This window comes from Propithecus coquereli, unplaced genomic scaffold (assembly GCF_000956105.1).
Source record: "Propithecus coquereli isolate 6110/MARCELLA unplaced genomic scaffold, Pcoq_1.0 Scaffold339, whole genome shotgun sequence".
In the NCBI taxonomy this organism is placed as follows: domain Eukaryota; kingdom Metazoa; phylum Chordata; class Mammalia; order Primates; family Indriidae; genus Propithecus; species Propithecus coquereli.
Window position 1 is genome coordinate 2,389,116 of NW_012149052.1, and position 14,920 is coordinate 2,404,035.

The 14,920-nt window shown below is 36.9% G+C and overlaps 1 protein-coding gene across 1 annotated transcript in view; it reads left to right on the forward strand.

Annotated features, from left to right (window-relative positions):
* Nucleotides 1-14,357, forward strand: part of CEP78 (centrosomal protein 78kDa) — a 32,187-nt gene extending 17,830 nt beyond the window's left edge. Inside the window, exons 12-15 of the mRNA XM_012650656.1 lie at nt 10,251-10,328; nt 11,521-11,687; nt 12,733-12,904; nt 13,803-14,357. Of these exons, the coding sequence (XP_012506110.1) occupies nt 10,251-10,328; nt 11,521-11,687; nt 12,733-12,904; nt 13,803-14,357 (972 nt within the window). The remainder of the gene's footprint in view (nt 1-10,250; nt 10,329-11,520; nt 11,688-12,732; nt 12,905-13,802) is intronic.
* Nucleotides 14,358-14,920: the final 563 nt, after the last annotated feature.

Genomic DNA, 14,920 nt, shown 5'->3' on the forward strand with positions numbered 1-14,920 from the left:
AGTGAAGTTGAAAAAAAGTTTTGATATGATAGTCTCCTTTCATAAAAGAAAAAATTGTAAGAAGCTTCGTTATATTGCTTAATGGACCTGACATCTAAAGTCATTCCGTACTTCTATGTATGCACAGAAAAGAAAAATCTATTTTTATAATAATTTTTGCACCTCAAAAATACTGTATTTTATTTTATTTCAACTTTAATGCATAGATGATAAATTGTAGTAAGGGAAACACCATTTTAGGAGGCCTTGTCTTTTTTTATGTACTACAAAATCCACATTTAATTTCTAAAAATACATTTTTCTTTTAGTATGAAATCTACAAATATAGCAATAGTTATCCCCTTTCTTTTCTTTTTTTTTTTTTTTTTTTGGAGATAGAGTCTCACTCTGTTGCCCGGGCTGGAGTGCCGTGGTGTCAGCCTAGCTCACAGAAACCTCAAACTCCTGGGCTCAAGCAATCCTACTGCCTCAGCCTCCCAAGTAGCTGGGACTACAGGCATGTTCCACCATGCCCGGCTAATTTTTTCTATATATTTTTAGCTGTTCAATTAATTTCTTTCTATTTTTGGTAGAAACGGGGTCTCGCTCTTGCTCAGGCTGGTCACAAACTCCTGAACTCAAATGATCCACCCACCTCGGCCTCCCAGAGTGCTAGGATTACAGGCGTGAGCCACCGCGCCTGGCCCCCTTTCTTTTTTTAAAGTGAGGGGGCTTGTAAAGAACAGAAATTTATTTCTAATAGTTCTGGAGACAGGAGAATCTAAGGTCAAGGTTCTGGCAGAATTGGAGTCTGGTGAGGGCCTGCTTCATAGATGGCACCTTCTTGCTGTGTGCTCACATGGTGGAATGGCAGTTAGCTTATTTTTATATGACTACATATCACTATTTGATTTTCAAAAAAGCCAGATTTTCATTTTCTAATTAAAATTAATGATATTTATATAGTGAAATTTTAAGATAAGTACTTACAATATTATAAAATGTTAGGGAGGAATCTATAGATCATGTAGAATTCCCCCTTTCATCTTCTAAATGAACACTTACAGTTTATAGCACCTAAGTGGTTTATTACTAAATTGCAGAGTAAAGACAAAATGCTAGATCATCTAATCTGCATTCATTGTCATTTTAAATGTGTTGTATTCATTTCTTTTACCAGGGGACTAGGCGATTATATTTCTAAAGGTGATGATAGCCATTGGGGAAGAACAAGAAGGTTAGGAACTGTAACTAAGAAATTTCCGATTCAAGATACACTGAGAACATTCTCAGCTCTTTCCATTTTGAGAACCCCATAAAAGGATGGTATCAAAAAGTTTTAAATATGTAAACCCATAACAATCAAGAAAACAGAAGAGATTTGAACATATTTTGAAATGCAGAAGACAAGTGGAAGACTATGAAATCTAATCGGTCGAACAAAGGAAAACCATCACTGAGAATGTGTACAGGGCAGCCTATAGCTCAAAGCGAATCTAATCCTCCCTGCAGAAACAGCTCCATGTTCAAATGTGCCTGTAGGAGAGACGGTGGGAATTAGAAATGTGACTAAAGTAGAGGGAGCTTATTGACAGTTTTTATATGGAGGAGTTGACTCCTAGCTCCCCCTTTACCCTCCTGGAATGAGATAATTTGACTTTGAAAAGCAGTAAACTATCTGGGGAGAATTAGGGTAGCTATTGTGGATTTTGTCCCCTAGAAGAGGGTAGCTGGGGATATCCTGCCGTATCTGGCTACCCACTTCTTCATGCATATGAGAAGCCAGTCATCGGCTTCCACTGAGCTTCTGCTGTCTTATTCTTAAATAGATAATAACCATGGTTTACTTGATAGTTGAGTCAAACGCACAACATGACAAGGAAAAGAAAAAAAGATTAAAAATAGGTCCTGGTAGGACCACAGGTAATTAAGAAAACAAAAATACTTTAAGAAAAAATCCTATTTGGCATCCTTAGAGAGGTTTAAAAGATATAGTGTCTGTAAAATAAGAATAGGATGTTGTTTAAAAAGGAATTATCAGAAAGCAAAAATGATCTCTTGGAAATTAAAGTATGATTGTTGAAATAAATTCAGTAGGAATTAAGAAAATTTCTCAGTAGATAGAACAGAAAGAAATGGAAAATATGACAGAAATGATATGGTAGAGAGGCTACATCTAGGAGGTCCAACATGTTACTAGAAGAAAGAGAGGACAGGAAAAAAAAAATGGATAGAAAGAAATTATCAAAAAAAAAAAAAAAAATTTCCCTTAGCTGAATGTAAACATCAGACCTCAAACTGAAAAGGGCTATCCAGGTATTAGGCAAGATGAATGAAAATGGATGCATATAAATAGATACTCTTCGTTATTAAATTTCAAGATATTGAGAAAAGAGATAAATTACAGAGAGAAAAATACTGGCCACCTAAAAAAGAATAAAAATCAGAATTTATCATACTTCTCATCAGCTACCATGGATCCTGGAAGGCATTAGAAAGATACCTCCAAAGTTTTATAGGCAAATAAATTTCAACCTAGGGTTTCATATCTGGTCAGTCATAGGTGGGGGCTAAATAGTATGTTTTGCCCATAAACAAATTTGAAAGTTTACCACCTATGCTACAACTTTCCTTGTTATTTGAAAATGCAATCCTGCAAAATGAGGGAATAAACCAAGAAGGAAGATAATAGGATGTTCGGGGATTAGTGGATTCAATGCAGAGAGCAACCCGTCTAGATTTGAGAGGCTTGCATTAATTGTGTGATTGAGAGCTTTAAAAAACCTGGAGGCGTATTACTGGGTATTAGGTACTGTTTGAAGGGAGGGGAGAAGAGAGAGGAGTGAGAAAGGGAGGGGAGGGAATCAAACTCCAGAGGGGAAGAAAGCTGTGTTGGCACAAACATAAAGCAAATTAAACTATGGCAGATTTTTGAGCTGCCACTGGTATACAAAAGGGAGGAATCCACTTGAACTTGCCCCCCTTTTCAGTGGCACAGCAGTAGATGACTACCTGTCTAATTCATTGAACAAAGCAGAACACTTTTTAGTAGTGTAAGGAGGTGCTAGTCACGTGAACATCAGGACAAGGGGTGCAAACTAGAACAATCGGGGCAACTTGAGATATGTGTTCACCCTACTCAAGAGCTGTGGCCCTGAAACTGTAAAAGATGGTGTACCTGTATGTACACAGAGACACAGTATAACTTAGCAGTAGGCAATACGAACTTAATTATAATAATGGAAATACTGTCTTGGTTTGCAGCTTTTATTAGCAATTTACATATAATAGCAATAATAACTAACTTATATTGGACTTAGTATGTGTTAAGCACTGTCCTGTTTTGCATGTATTAATTCATTTAATCCTCAGAATAATCTTATGTGGTGGGTGTTAATATCATTCCCACTTTTCAGAAAAGGAAGTTAAGACAGGGAAGAAATTTGCCCAAATTGTACCTAATTTAGGGTTGGCTCGGGGATTTGAGCTCAGGCTTTCTGCCTGTTCTCTTGAACTCAATACTATCTCTCAAAAAACAGCTTAACTATGCACATTGAATAGAATATAAATATTAACTTTGACAGTGTAAAAGCTAAGTTTGGAAGGTGGACAAGTAGCTGGAAAGAGGAACAAAAGCACATATGTTGTCATTTTATAAAGCAGGATGTTGAGAGAGGTACAGTTCATAAACAATTCAGATCTTTAAAGTATATTGTTAGAAGTTGAAGGGATCATGACCAATGGAAAAACTAATGGTAATACAACTGTATTGAGAGGAGTGGGCATAAGAAAGTATATGAATGAATTATATTTAATAAAGCAGTAAGTTAATGTCTAAAATTCAGTCATGTAGTAGTCACATAAGTATGTTATTTAGAAATAGAGAAGAATTAAAAATAAGAATGGCTAACTTAAACCTCACCAAAAAAGAAATCTAAGTTACCAATAAATATGAGAGAGTTATCAATTATATAGGTAATCAGAAAAAAATTAATTAAAACCAATATGGGATGCCACTACACTTCTATCAGATTGGCAAAAAATAAAGTCTAACAGCCGTAGGTATTGTAGACCTGGAGCGTAATAGGAATCTCTCACCCCCTTATACTGGAGTATAAGTCAACATAACTACTTTAGAAAGTGGTGAGTATTATCTATCAGTTGAAGGTATATAGCAGTAAAAACCTGGTGGCCCAGCAAGTGCCCCAGGGTACATGCACTAGAAAAACTGGTGCAGCAGGATCCATGTGCACTATTTGTAATAGCCCAACCTGAAGATAACCCAGATGTCCATTAAAAATTAAATTGTCAGTATTTGTATAGTGGGAAAACTATAAAAGCAATAAAATTGAATGAGCTAGAATTATAGGCAACAACAGATGAATTTTGAGAACAATGGTGAATGAAAGAAGTAAGATACAGAAGACTGCATGCACTATGATTCCTTTTACGTAAAGTTAGAAGTAGGCAAAACTAAACTATATTGTTAGGGATATGTGCATATAAAAGAATGATCATTGGGAACATGAGGATGGTGTCTAACTCTGGGAGGAGGAGAGGAGCTTGTCATGGGGAGAGGATACAGGGGATTTCAGAGACCATAGCTTGTATTATACTTGCAGACTTGGGCGGTGGCTACATGAGTATTCCCTGACAATTGTGTTCTATGAACTTTTCAATATGTATATCATATTTTACACTTAAGCACCTGCTTAAAGAAATGATTGCCTCTAGGGAGTTGGATGTGTAAGTGGAGAGGAGACTATTAACTTTCATTATAAGCTCTTCCCTGCTAATTGCATTTATATATTCATTCATTTTGCATTAATTGAACATATTATATATACCAAGCACTCTTCTCAGTTTTATGTGTGTTAATTCATTTATTCCTCGCAAGAACTCTGTGATATGTGAATTTATCTTCATTTTGCAGCTGAGGAAATTGAGGCCTAGAGTCATTGAACTTGCCCAAGGTTTTACAGCTAATGGGTAGATAAAATACACTCCCTTCCCTCAATATCTGTGCTTTAAATGGGAAAGTAAACCTGCAGTTATAGTAGAGGTGATATATCCAAATGATAGACTCCTGCATTGCTGATAGCAGTAGAAATCTCAGATATCTTTTGGAAAGTCATTTGGACATAGGTATTACAGAATGTTAAAAATTCCTTTTTATTAATTTCTTGCAAGAAAATTATTCTAAATACAGAGGAAGAAAACCTTCATACATAAAAGTGGTTATTTATTTGTTTATTTATTTATTTATTTATTTTTTTTTTTTGAGACACTGTCTCACTCTGTTGCCCGGGCTAGAATGCTGTGGCGTCACCCTAGCTCACAGCAACCTCAAACTCCTGGGCTCAAGCAGTCCTACTGCCTCAGCCTCCCAAGTAGCTGGAACTACAGGCATGCACCAACATGCCCGGCTAATTTTTTCTATATATATTTTTACTTGCCCAGCTAATTTCTTTCTATTTTTTTTAGTAGAGACAGGATCTCGCTCTTGCTCAGGCTGTTCTCAAACTCCTAAACTCAAACCATCCTCCCGCCTTGGCCTCCCAGAATACCAGGATTACAGGTGTGACCCACCACACTGGGCCAAAAGTGGTTATTTTATCTGGTTATTTTACCTTATAATATGGAAAAGTTGGAAACTAAATGTTTAGCCATAAAGGGATGATTAAGTGAACCAATAAACGGGTTTAGTGGAATATTTTGTAACCCACTGAAAAAGTGAAAGTTATTAATCCTCTGATCATTTGAAAGACGATTGATTCGATGTTAAATGGAAAAAAGTTGAACATAAAATTTGATACACAGATGTGCCACAATCCTCTCAGTACACACAGGGGATTGATTCCAGGATTCCCATGTGTACCAAAATCCATGCATACTCCAGTCCCACAGTTGGCCCTGTGCAACCCACTTATGTGAAAAGTCAGCCCTCCATAGATGCAGGTTTTTCATCCTGTGAATATTGTATTTTTGATCTGCATTTGGTTGAAAAAATCCACATATAAGTGGGCCCTTGCAGTTTAAGCTTGTGTTGTTCAAGGGCCAATTGTACAGGATAAAATTTGCTATATAAAGAATCAATATATATAGGAATATATATAGCTATGTTCCAGAAAAAATCAACTTGCCAGTGTATAGAAGAGGGAGAACAGATGTCAGAAAGGAAAATTACTCTAAAATGTTATCATTAGTTTTATTTAAGTAGTGGAATATTGAGCTCTTTTACTTTCTACTTGTTTGGTTCCTTGTTTCCTTTAAGGAGTAACTCATGCTCCTTAAAGGAGTAATGGGGGAGAGGATATTTTATAAAAATGTAACATTATGTTCCAACTCTCTCCACTAGAGGGAGAAACTATTTCATGTAATCGTACTTTGATGTGCTGCTTAGAACCAGTCAAGAATGGAATATCTTAGTTTCCTTTCTCCAACCCTGATGAGATTTTTTTTGTTTCATGTTTGTTTAGAACGTCTCAGATATCAGTTTCAAATAGTAAAACCATATAAATAATAAGTAAAGGAATGTTGCAATTTCCTTTTCCTTTTTCCCATAAAAACTTGGTTGGCTTTAACTGACAATGAAACATTAAAGAATTTGAAGTTACTAGTGCACTTACTAATTTTTCCAACAGTATAAAAATGCATGCCCATTGAGGAACTTTTTGAAAGTGGAAAACATATTGAGGGAAGTAAAAACCAGCTCTGCATGTATGCATACCTGGATGTTTTATAACCTGCCCTTTTGTCTCAAAAAGGTATAAAAATATTTTGTCATGTCATTGAATACTTTTCCACATCAGAGAATCTTATTTGGCTGTGGAACATCTCTCAAGAAAAATGTACAGAAAAAATTTGAATATACAATTCCTGAGATACTTATCATTTTTTAGTGGCTTCATGGAGCATTCCTTCATATGGATATGCATTTTTATTTAAAGCAATCACAATTTGAAGGCTTTTAGCTTACTTCTAGGGTTTAGTTATAAATGATTCTATGACATTATGTTGGTAAATAAATCTTTGCCCACAGCTTTGACGATTTTCTTAGGCTAAATTCCCAGACATAAAATTGGTGATGTTTACTAAAGATTACTCCAGAAAGTGGTACCAGTTGCATCTCCTGATGTCTGTATATTATAGAGTTCCTCCCCTCAGTACACGTATATGCACACCAGGGTTAAACTGAACTTTAAGTTGAAACACTTTGAGTGTTGAAAAGCCTTTAAAATACGTGAGTATATCCTGCTGTTTTAGTAAGTGTAGGTGTTCTATTTACTGCTACGTAAGAAACTACCCCCAAACCAAAGCTTAAAACAATAGCAATGATTTATTTTTTTCATGAACCTGAAGGTTGAATAATGTATTAATCATCTATACTACAAACTTAGTTGCTTAAAACAATACCATTTTTTAGCTCACAGTTCTTGTAGGTCAGAAATCCAGGCAAGACATAACTGGCTTCTCTGCTCAGAGTCTCATAAAGTTAAAATCAAAGTGTCAGCCAGGCTGCATTATTATCTGGAGGCTCTGGGAAACAATCTACTCCCAAGCTAATTCAGGTTGGCATAATTCAGTTCCTATAGTTGTAGGGCTGAGGCCCCCATTTCCTTGCTGGCTGTCAGTCAGGGGACTCTCAGCTCCTAGAGGCCTCCCTTCTTACATTTGTTGCCACAACATTGTGCTTTACTACTTCAAAGCCAGCAATGCAGAATCTCCCTCGTGTCTAATTCCTTTTTACTTTAAATCTTTTTCAGGAAGAGAACTGTCCCTTTTAATTATAGCTGCTTGACTAGGCTGTGTCTTCCCAGGATAATCTCCTTCTCTCAGGGTCATTTGATTTGGGGGCCTTAGTTATATCTTCACAATTCCATCACAGTAGCACCTAGATTAGTATTTGATTGATTAATGGGAGGGGTGTGCCCCAGCAGAAAGGAATCTTGGGTGTCATTTTAGGCTTCTGCTTACCACAGGGAGTGTACCCTGCTTTGAAGGACCTTAGAGTCTTAGTTCTTGAAAATCACATGAGAGTTTACCCCTGTCCTCCATTCTATTTTTTTTTTTTTCTTTCTGTGAACTAGCCATCATGATCCTTGACTCCAAAAGATCTCTCTTGACCACTTTGAGGGAAAACATTCAGAGATAAAAGACTTTTGCTCAAACCCAGAATGTAAAAACCAGCCAGTTGGCTGTGGAACTGCTGTCTCTTGGGAGCAGAAGGAGGAAGGGGACAGGCATGTTGCCATTGTGGGCATCCTTTCCTTGCCTCGGCCCTGGCCCTAAGCCTGGATGAAGGGCAGAGACCACACTTTAATTCTTCTGTAACCCCCACTGTGCCTAAGCACAGTTTTGGTCATATGTATGTTCAAAAATATTTATTGAATGAATAAATTGTCCATTAGATGAATCTCAGCTCTAAGAACCAGAAAGGACATGGAGCAGAGTTCATAGTCCTGCTTCATTGTTTGCTTAGGGTATGAGTCTGGTCTCCAGGGTCCCAGCTGCCTTTTGGGGGCGTTGTGGGGACCAGCAGGGCTAATAGGCACCACTAATCCGCTGGGGCAGTGCCTTTAGCAGTTGATCTAATACAGGCCTCGAATTGTGGCTGAAAACAAGGTCTATGTTCCTGATTCCTTCATTTTGATGGCCAGTGCTTGAGCGTTGGGTAGGAGGTGGGAGCAGGGCAAAAGCATCTGCTGGTCCCAGGGGTGTTTGAGAAAAAGTTGCAAGGTGGTTCTGGCTTCCCCAAGCAAATTAGGTAGAGTGGGTGATGGCCCAGTCTTAGTCCATTCCTAGTTTTATTAAAACTGGAAGATTGCTTATGGCTAGTTGCCTGGATTTTACAGTAAAGAATTTCAAAACGGTTTTACTTCCCTTTCAAAAAAGCGGAAAAGAAGGAACGTTTTCACTCTCCTTCCCTTGCTTAGCCATCCTAATTCGATAGGTGTGTTGTCCCGGGCCTTTGTCCTGGTTGGAAATAGAATTCATTTTTAGAGATCTTTGAAAAACAGGCCATTCATGAATTCAGTAAATTGTTGAGCCCCGGCCATGGTCAAGGCAGTGTGTGCCAGCGCAGAGATCAAGTGATAAACCAGACAGACAGACTCTGACATTCCATTGTGGGTTAGCATTCTTAACCTCCTAAGGAAGGGTTAGAACTGTAATTGTTCTTGGGACCTCAGAGTCTTAGGGCCTTTCCTAGAATGAGAAAGGAAACTTTGGAGCTCCAGTTGTCCAGTCAGAGGATGCCAGGCGCCCCAGCCTCTTTTGTGTTTTTCCTTCATAGCTTCTCTGTGCTTAGGTAGCCCCTGGAACTCCTCATTATTATCCTCCTTCACCACGAGGTGCCCAGGGAGCCTGGGGACCTTGGAAAAGGCATGGCCTGTCCTGCATGATGTCTCCACCCTGCTGCTTGATCATGATCAGTGTGTGGGGAAGGCTGGTGACAATTCTTTCTGGGTCCTGTTTCCTCCCTCAGTTTCCTCCCTCCGATCCTCTGTCCTCTCTCCATCCCATGTCTGTGATATTTCTCGTGGTCCCATTGTCCATACTGCTATTACTGAAGGCCACTCCACTCTGCCCATTCTATTTTACTGACCTTGGTGAATGAGAAGATTATCACCTCTGACCAGGAATGGCACCCAGCTTCCTGAGTTCAAAGCCTGGCTCTACTACTTAACTAATGATGTGATCTTGGTGTGCTACTCTACTTCTCTCTGCCTTAGTTTTCTCATCTGTAAAATAACATGGAGTTAATAACCATATCTTCCTTGGTAGAGTTTTGATGATTAAATTAGTTAATACCTACAAATGCCTTGGGACATAATAAAGTGCTTTAAAAGTGTTTGCTTTTTTAAAACTACATTTTAACTTGCAATTACATAATTCAGGTATGTTAAGTATGTTACTAGGACTTCCTGTTATAAGGGAACCACAAATAAGAATAGAATTTTCTCTTCATGGCCTTAATTTTTAATTTCTGGCTCAATAATTACATGTATATGCGTTTTAGGGTGAGCTGTCACAAACCTGTTTTGGAAAGAGTGGGATTTAAAATAAATCTATAAAGTGCTAATTTGGTATGTTTTTAATAATGAATTTCACTAGCGTGGTATATTATGCAAGTAGTAGACTACAATCCTGATATCTGAGTTCACTTCCAGCTCTACCCCTAGATCTCACTTGGTGAGATCTATAGCTGAAAAGCTTTGGGGATCATATTGTGAATTAGTTATAATATTTACTTTATTATTTCATACTAGGAAAAACTGGAGGAGTGCCTAAAGCAGTTAAAGGAGGAAAGAGTGATAAGGCTTAAGGCTGATAAACGAGTCAGTGAGGTAAATAAAAGTTTTGTTATGTTTTGAGAATATTGGTTTTTGGTTTGATTTTAAGCCATACACACACATATTCCTTATAAACTTTAAAGTGAGAAAATACAGTGTATTGCAAATTGGTTGCACTATGTTAACCTTTGTATTTACTTACATTTAGTGATTATGTGATTTGTATTCCAAAAAGCATGTTTTTAAAAATGTAAAAATTGTAGTTTGTTGGGTTTTTTTGTTCTTTTATCTTACTGGAGCTCATTTTCTGTTCATGATGCTTCAATTCAAGAATGCATTCATTAGGTTTATACTGTATATCCAGTTACATAAAATATGGTGATGAGACTATCTACTGACAGTGTAGTAGGAAAGTGAATAGTTTAAATAAGTATAGAGTAATGGGAAACTGCTGAGAACACAATGTAAGATAAAAATCTATACCATGAGGATTAAATTAGGCTAATGGGCATAAATGCAAGACATAAACTAGAAAGTTTTATATAATTTATCATTACAAAGTGAGTTTATGGAGGAATTTTTCAAAGTGTGTGTATTGGATTGGAAGACATTTACTCATCTGATAAATGTTGAGCACCTGATTGTGTAAGGCAAAGGTTACATCATGAACAAAATGACCTTTCCGAGAAATACTAGAGTTGGGCTTCTATTGTAGTATTAGAGAAATAGATGATAATGGGGAGGAGTGTGTGGGGGAGTAAATATTTTCAAGTAGCCAAGGGGGGGATATTGCTAATTTTACTGGTAATAAATTGGGTATGCTTTAGGACTTTTAAACCTATACATTAAGTATTTTGCTGGCGAAAATTAATCCTTAACAGCAGAAGTGTAATATGCTTTGCTCAAATCAGACTCTATATTTCATTTTCTAATGTAAAAGAAACCTTAAATAGCTAATTTTTTAGTATAGAATGATCCAGTATGAATTTAACCAGTGAGACGTGATCTTTTTGAAAGATCATTAATGAAATAATATTTATATACTACCTAAGTGTTATGTAGGAAATTTTGTCAAACGTCTCTGGGTTTTGATTGTTATGTGATAGGGTCACTGACTTTACTGATGGAGAGTTACATTAATTACAAATTTATTGTGTTTTTGAATGTTTTAGTTTTGTTACATAAAAATTATTTTCTTTTGAAGATAAGGAGAAAAATGTCAAACATTTTCAAACTTCTTTTATAGCTGGAACACGAAAATGCCCAGTTAAGAAATATAAATTTCTCTTTGTCCGAAGCCCTTCATGCGCAGTCATTGACAAGCATGATCCTGGATGATGAAGGTGTTTTGGGCAGCATTGAGAATTCTTTTCAGAAGTTCCATGCTTTCTTGGATCTCCTTAAAGATGCTGGGTTAGTTCATTTCTCTTTTTGGCATTCTTCCCTCTGTGACTTTAATGGTGGTTTGCTGAGGAATTTGAACAATTTTTATAACTTCCTTAAGTCATACTTAGTATGTGATTATAAGTAATACATTTAATTTTTTTCAATGGGCAATTAATTTTTAAAAAGAATGCAAAATGGCAAACCTGCCTTGGTAGAGAGCTCATTATAAAAGAGTAACCTATAGCCAGGCATGGTGACTAGCACCTGTAGTCCCAGCTACTCAGGGGGCTGAGGTGGGAGGACCACTTGAGGAGTTCAAGGCTAGTCTGGGCAACATAGGGAGACCCCAGCTCTAAAAAAAAAAGTTATCTGTAGATAGAGTAATTGGTAAGTATAATTTTTGGTAAAGACTAGATTTAATGTAGTTTTAATTGAAAATATTCAGGAATATATAGGAATTTTTCTACCTTTGATTCATTTTGTTTGTTAAATAGGTTGGAATTAAAATTATTTTTGTCCTAGACATTAAAATTGTTATTAATCTGCAGGGTAGATATAGATCAGTGGTCAGTGATAGTCAACTGGGAATGATTTTGCTGAAAGAAGACGCCAAAAGACAGAGTTGAAATAGATAATTGATAGAGTGATGTTTTATAGGTGAACGGGTTGGTGTGGGAAGCAAGGAGCAAACATATTCTTGGAAACTATAGGAGAAGTGATAAAGATGTGTGGGATGGAGGTGAGAGGCACTAGGTATGTGGTAGAAGTTGAAGCTTCTAATGAGACAGTTTGAAATGGAGAGGTAATATGTAAGGAAATAAAGTCAAGCGGTATTTAATCCATTGTTGGAAGGAAGAAGGAATGCCTAAAGGATTAGATGATTTGATGTGGTCCCAGAGCAAGAATATGGGACGATCTGAGAAATTGAGAGGGATGGAGGTTGTGATCTAGAGTAGAATATTGGCTTTTAAGATTTTAGAAGTGTTTTTGATCGTAGGATTGGGAAAATCTAAGCAGTTCTTATGTGATTATAGTAAGTCTTGCCTTTTCCTCCTTTCCTTCTCTTGACCAGGCTGGGGCAGCTTGCCACAATGGCTGGTATAGATCAGTCAGATTTTCACTTACTGGGTCATCCCCAGATGAATTCTACTGTTAGTAGTCTACCTAAAGAAGAAAAGAAGGCCCTTGAGGAAGAAAAACCAGAACCAAAGCAGAATGCCCTAGGAAAAATTGAAAATATCCAAGTAAGTGAATAGCATAGAACTTAATGAGTCAGGAATGATTAGCAAAAAGGGAATTATTAAGTCAGAGAAAATAATAATGATCTATTCACATGCTTGGTGGCCAGAAGCCTCTTTGGGATCCTTTCCAAGTCTGAACTTAGTAAGTTTGTGCCCATTTCATGATACTGTATTGTTGTGAATAAGAAAACCAGAAGTTCTTTTGAAAATTTGTAATTTAAAGCAGACTATCCTCAGTGAAAGAATGAAAGATTAGAAAAAATATTTTAAATTTTATAAATGTCTATTCTATTCATATTTCATCTAGGTTTCTATTTGTATGCAGTCAGCTTACAATGAAGGAACACTAATGAAGGTACAAGTACTGATACAGATAATATTTTAAAATAAGTAATCCAGAGATAATTAACAGGCAGCACATATGACAGGCGATCACCTGGTTGTGGGAATGGGAGGGGAAAACCTGTCTGCTGCAGGAGTTCCCTGCTGCTTTTCCCCTGGCCTTACTGGGATCCCCCATCTCCCATCTCAACCAGTCTCAGACTAGTCTCGCAACTGACAACTTGAGAACTCAGGCTAGTTACAAATTGGATACTGCTTACATGTTCATGGAGGATAGAAAATAAATTAATTTTCTTAGGGAATAGGGTTGTATTTTTTTTAATAAGGGAGAGGGAAATGGGTAATAATTACACAAAATACAGAAGTGTGAAAATGTGGTAGACCTAGCCCTGGATATAGCTAAGTTAAGTTGGGAGTCACTTGGCAAGATATAATTAGGGAAAAAAATGACCCTAAAATCTTCTCAGTAAGCTTACAGAGTAACACTAAAGTTTTGAACTCTACTTTTTAACAATTGGCTTTGTTGATCACTGAATTTTTGTTTTGTTTTTCCCTCTAGTTTCAGAAAATTACAGGTGATGCTAGAATTCCTTTGTCTCTCGACTCCTTCCCTGTACCAGTTTCTACTCAGGAGGCCTTAGTAACTTCCAAAGACAGCCTGGGAGTCCCAGCCACTGAGCAGCAGCAAGAGCCTTTTGAAGGATTCATTGCTAGAACGTGTTCTCCTTTAGCAGATGTGATTTCTGGAACTGGAAGTCAAAGAAAAGAAGAGGAGTTCTCCATAAAGAGCAAATCGTCTTCAGAGAAAATGACCAAAACAGGTGAATATAGCAAAAAACACTCTGCTAAGAAACAACTTGGAAAAGATCTGCATTCCTACTCTGACTCTTCTATAAACCGGAAAAGCAAAGGAATCAGGGAAACTAGTTCTTTGGTTAATGAACCAATTAAAAGTGAGTCTGTGAAAAAATACATTTCTGTCAAAAAAGAAAGTAGAATATTGACTGTTTCATCCAAGACAAATACAAGTAAATCCAATCCACTAGAACATTCTGAAAGTGATACTCTTGGATCTGATTTTGAATTTCAAGAAAGCATCCATTATCACGCCTGACATAGGTCTAAATCTTTTGAAATTATGTTTTTGCCTTTAAATTTTAATAAATTTTTCTATGTTTTTATTATGGCATATGGTGTCTTTAAATATAGGATTGGAAGCCATTAAACGACGATTTATTTATACCTTTTATTATAATGAAACTTTTGGTGTATTTTTCCTTTGACACTTTGCACAATTCATTCAACAAGTGTTTCCTGAGGGCCTAATGTGAACAATACTACTGTGGGTGCTGTAGCTTTCAGCAATGAAAAAACAAAGCTTTTACCCTCATGGAACAATATTCTGTGGAGGGAGAAAAAAGAAAACAACAAAGCAGGGTAAGATGAATAGGAAGGGATGGGAGTGAATAAATGGAATAGTTTTACCATTTGGTTAAATGTGGGAATATATATATATCTCACAGCCAGAAACCATTGACATCCTAATTCATAACCAGAGCAGCAAACATGTATCCAGATGCTTAACCATGTTCATGGATTACAACAACCCTTTAAGATGGGGAACTATGATTATACCCATTTTGTAGATGAGGAGTGTGAGGAGACAGATTATGTGAC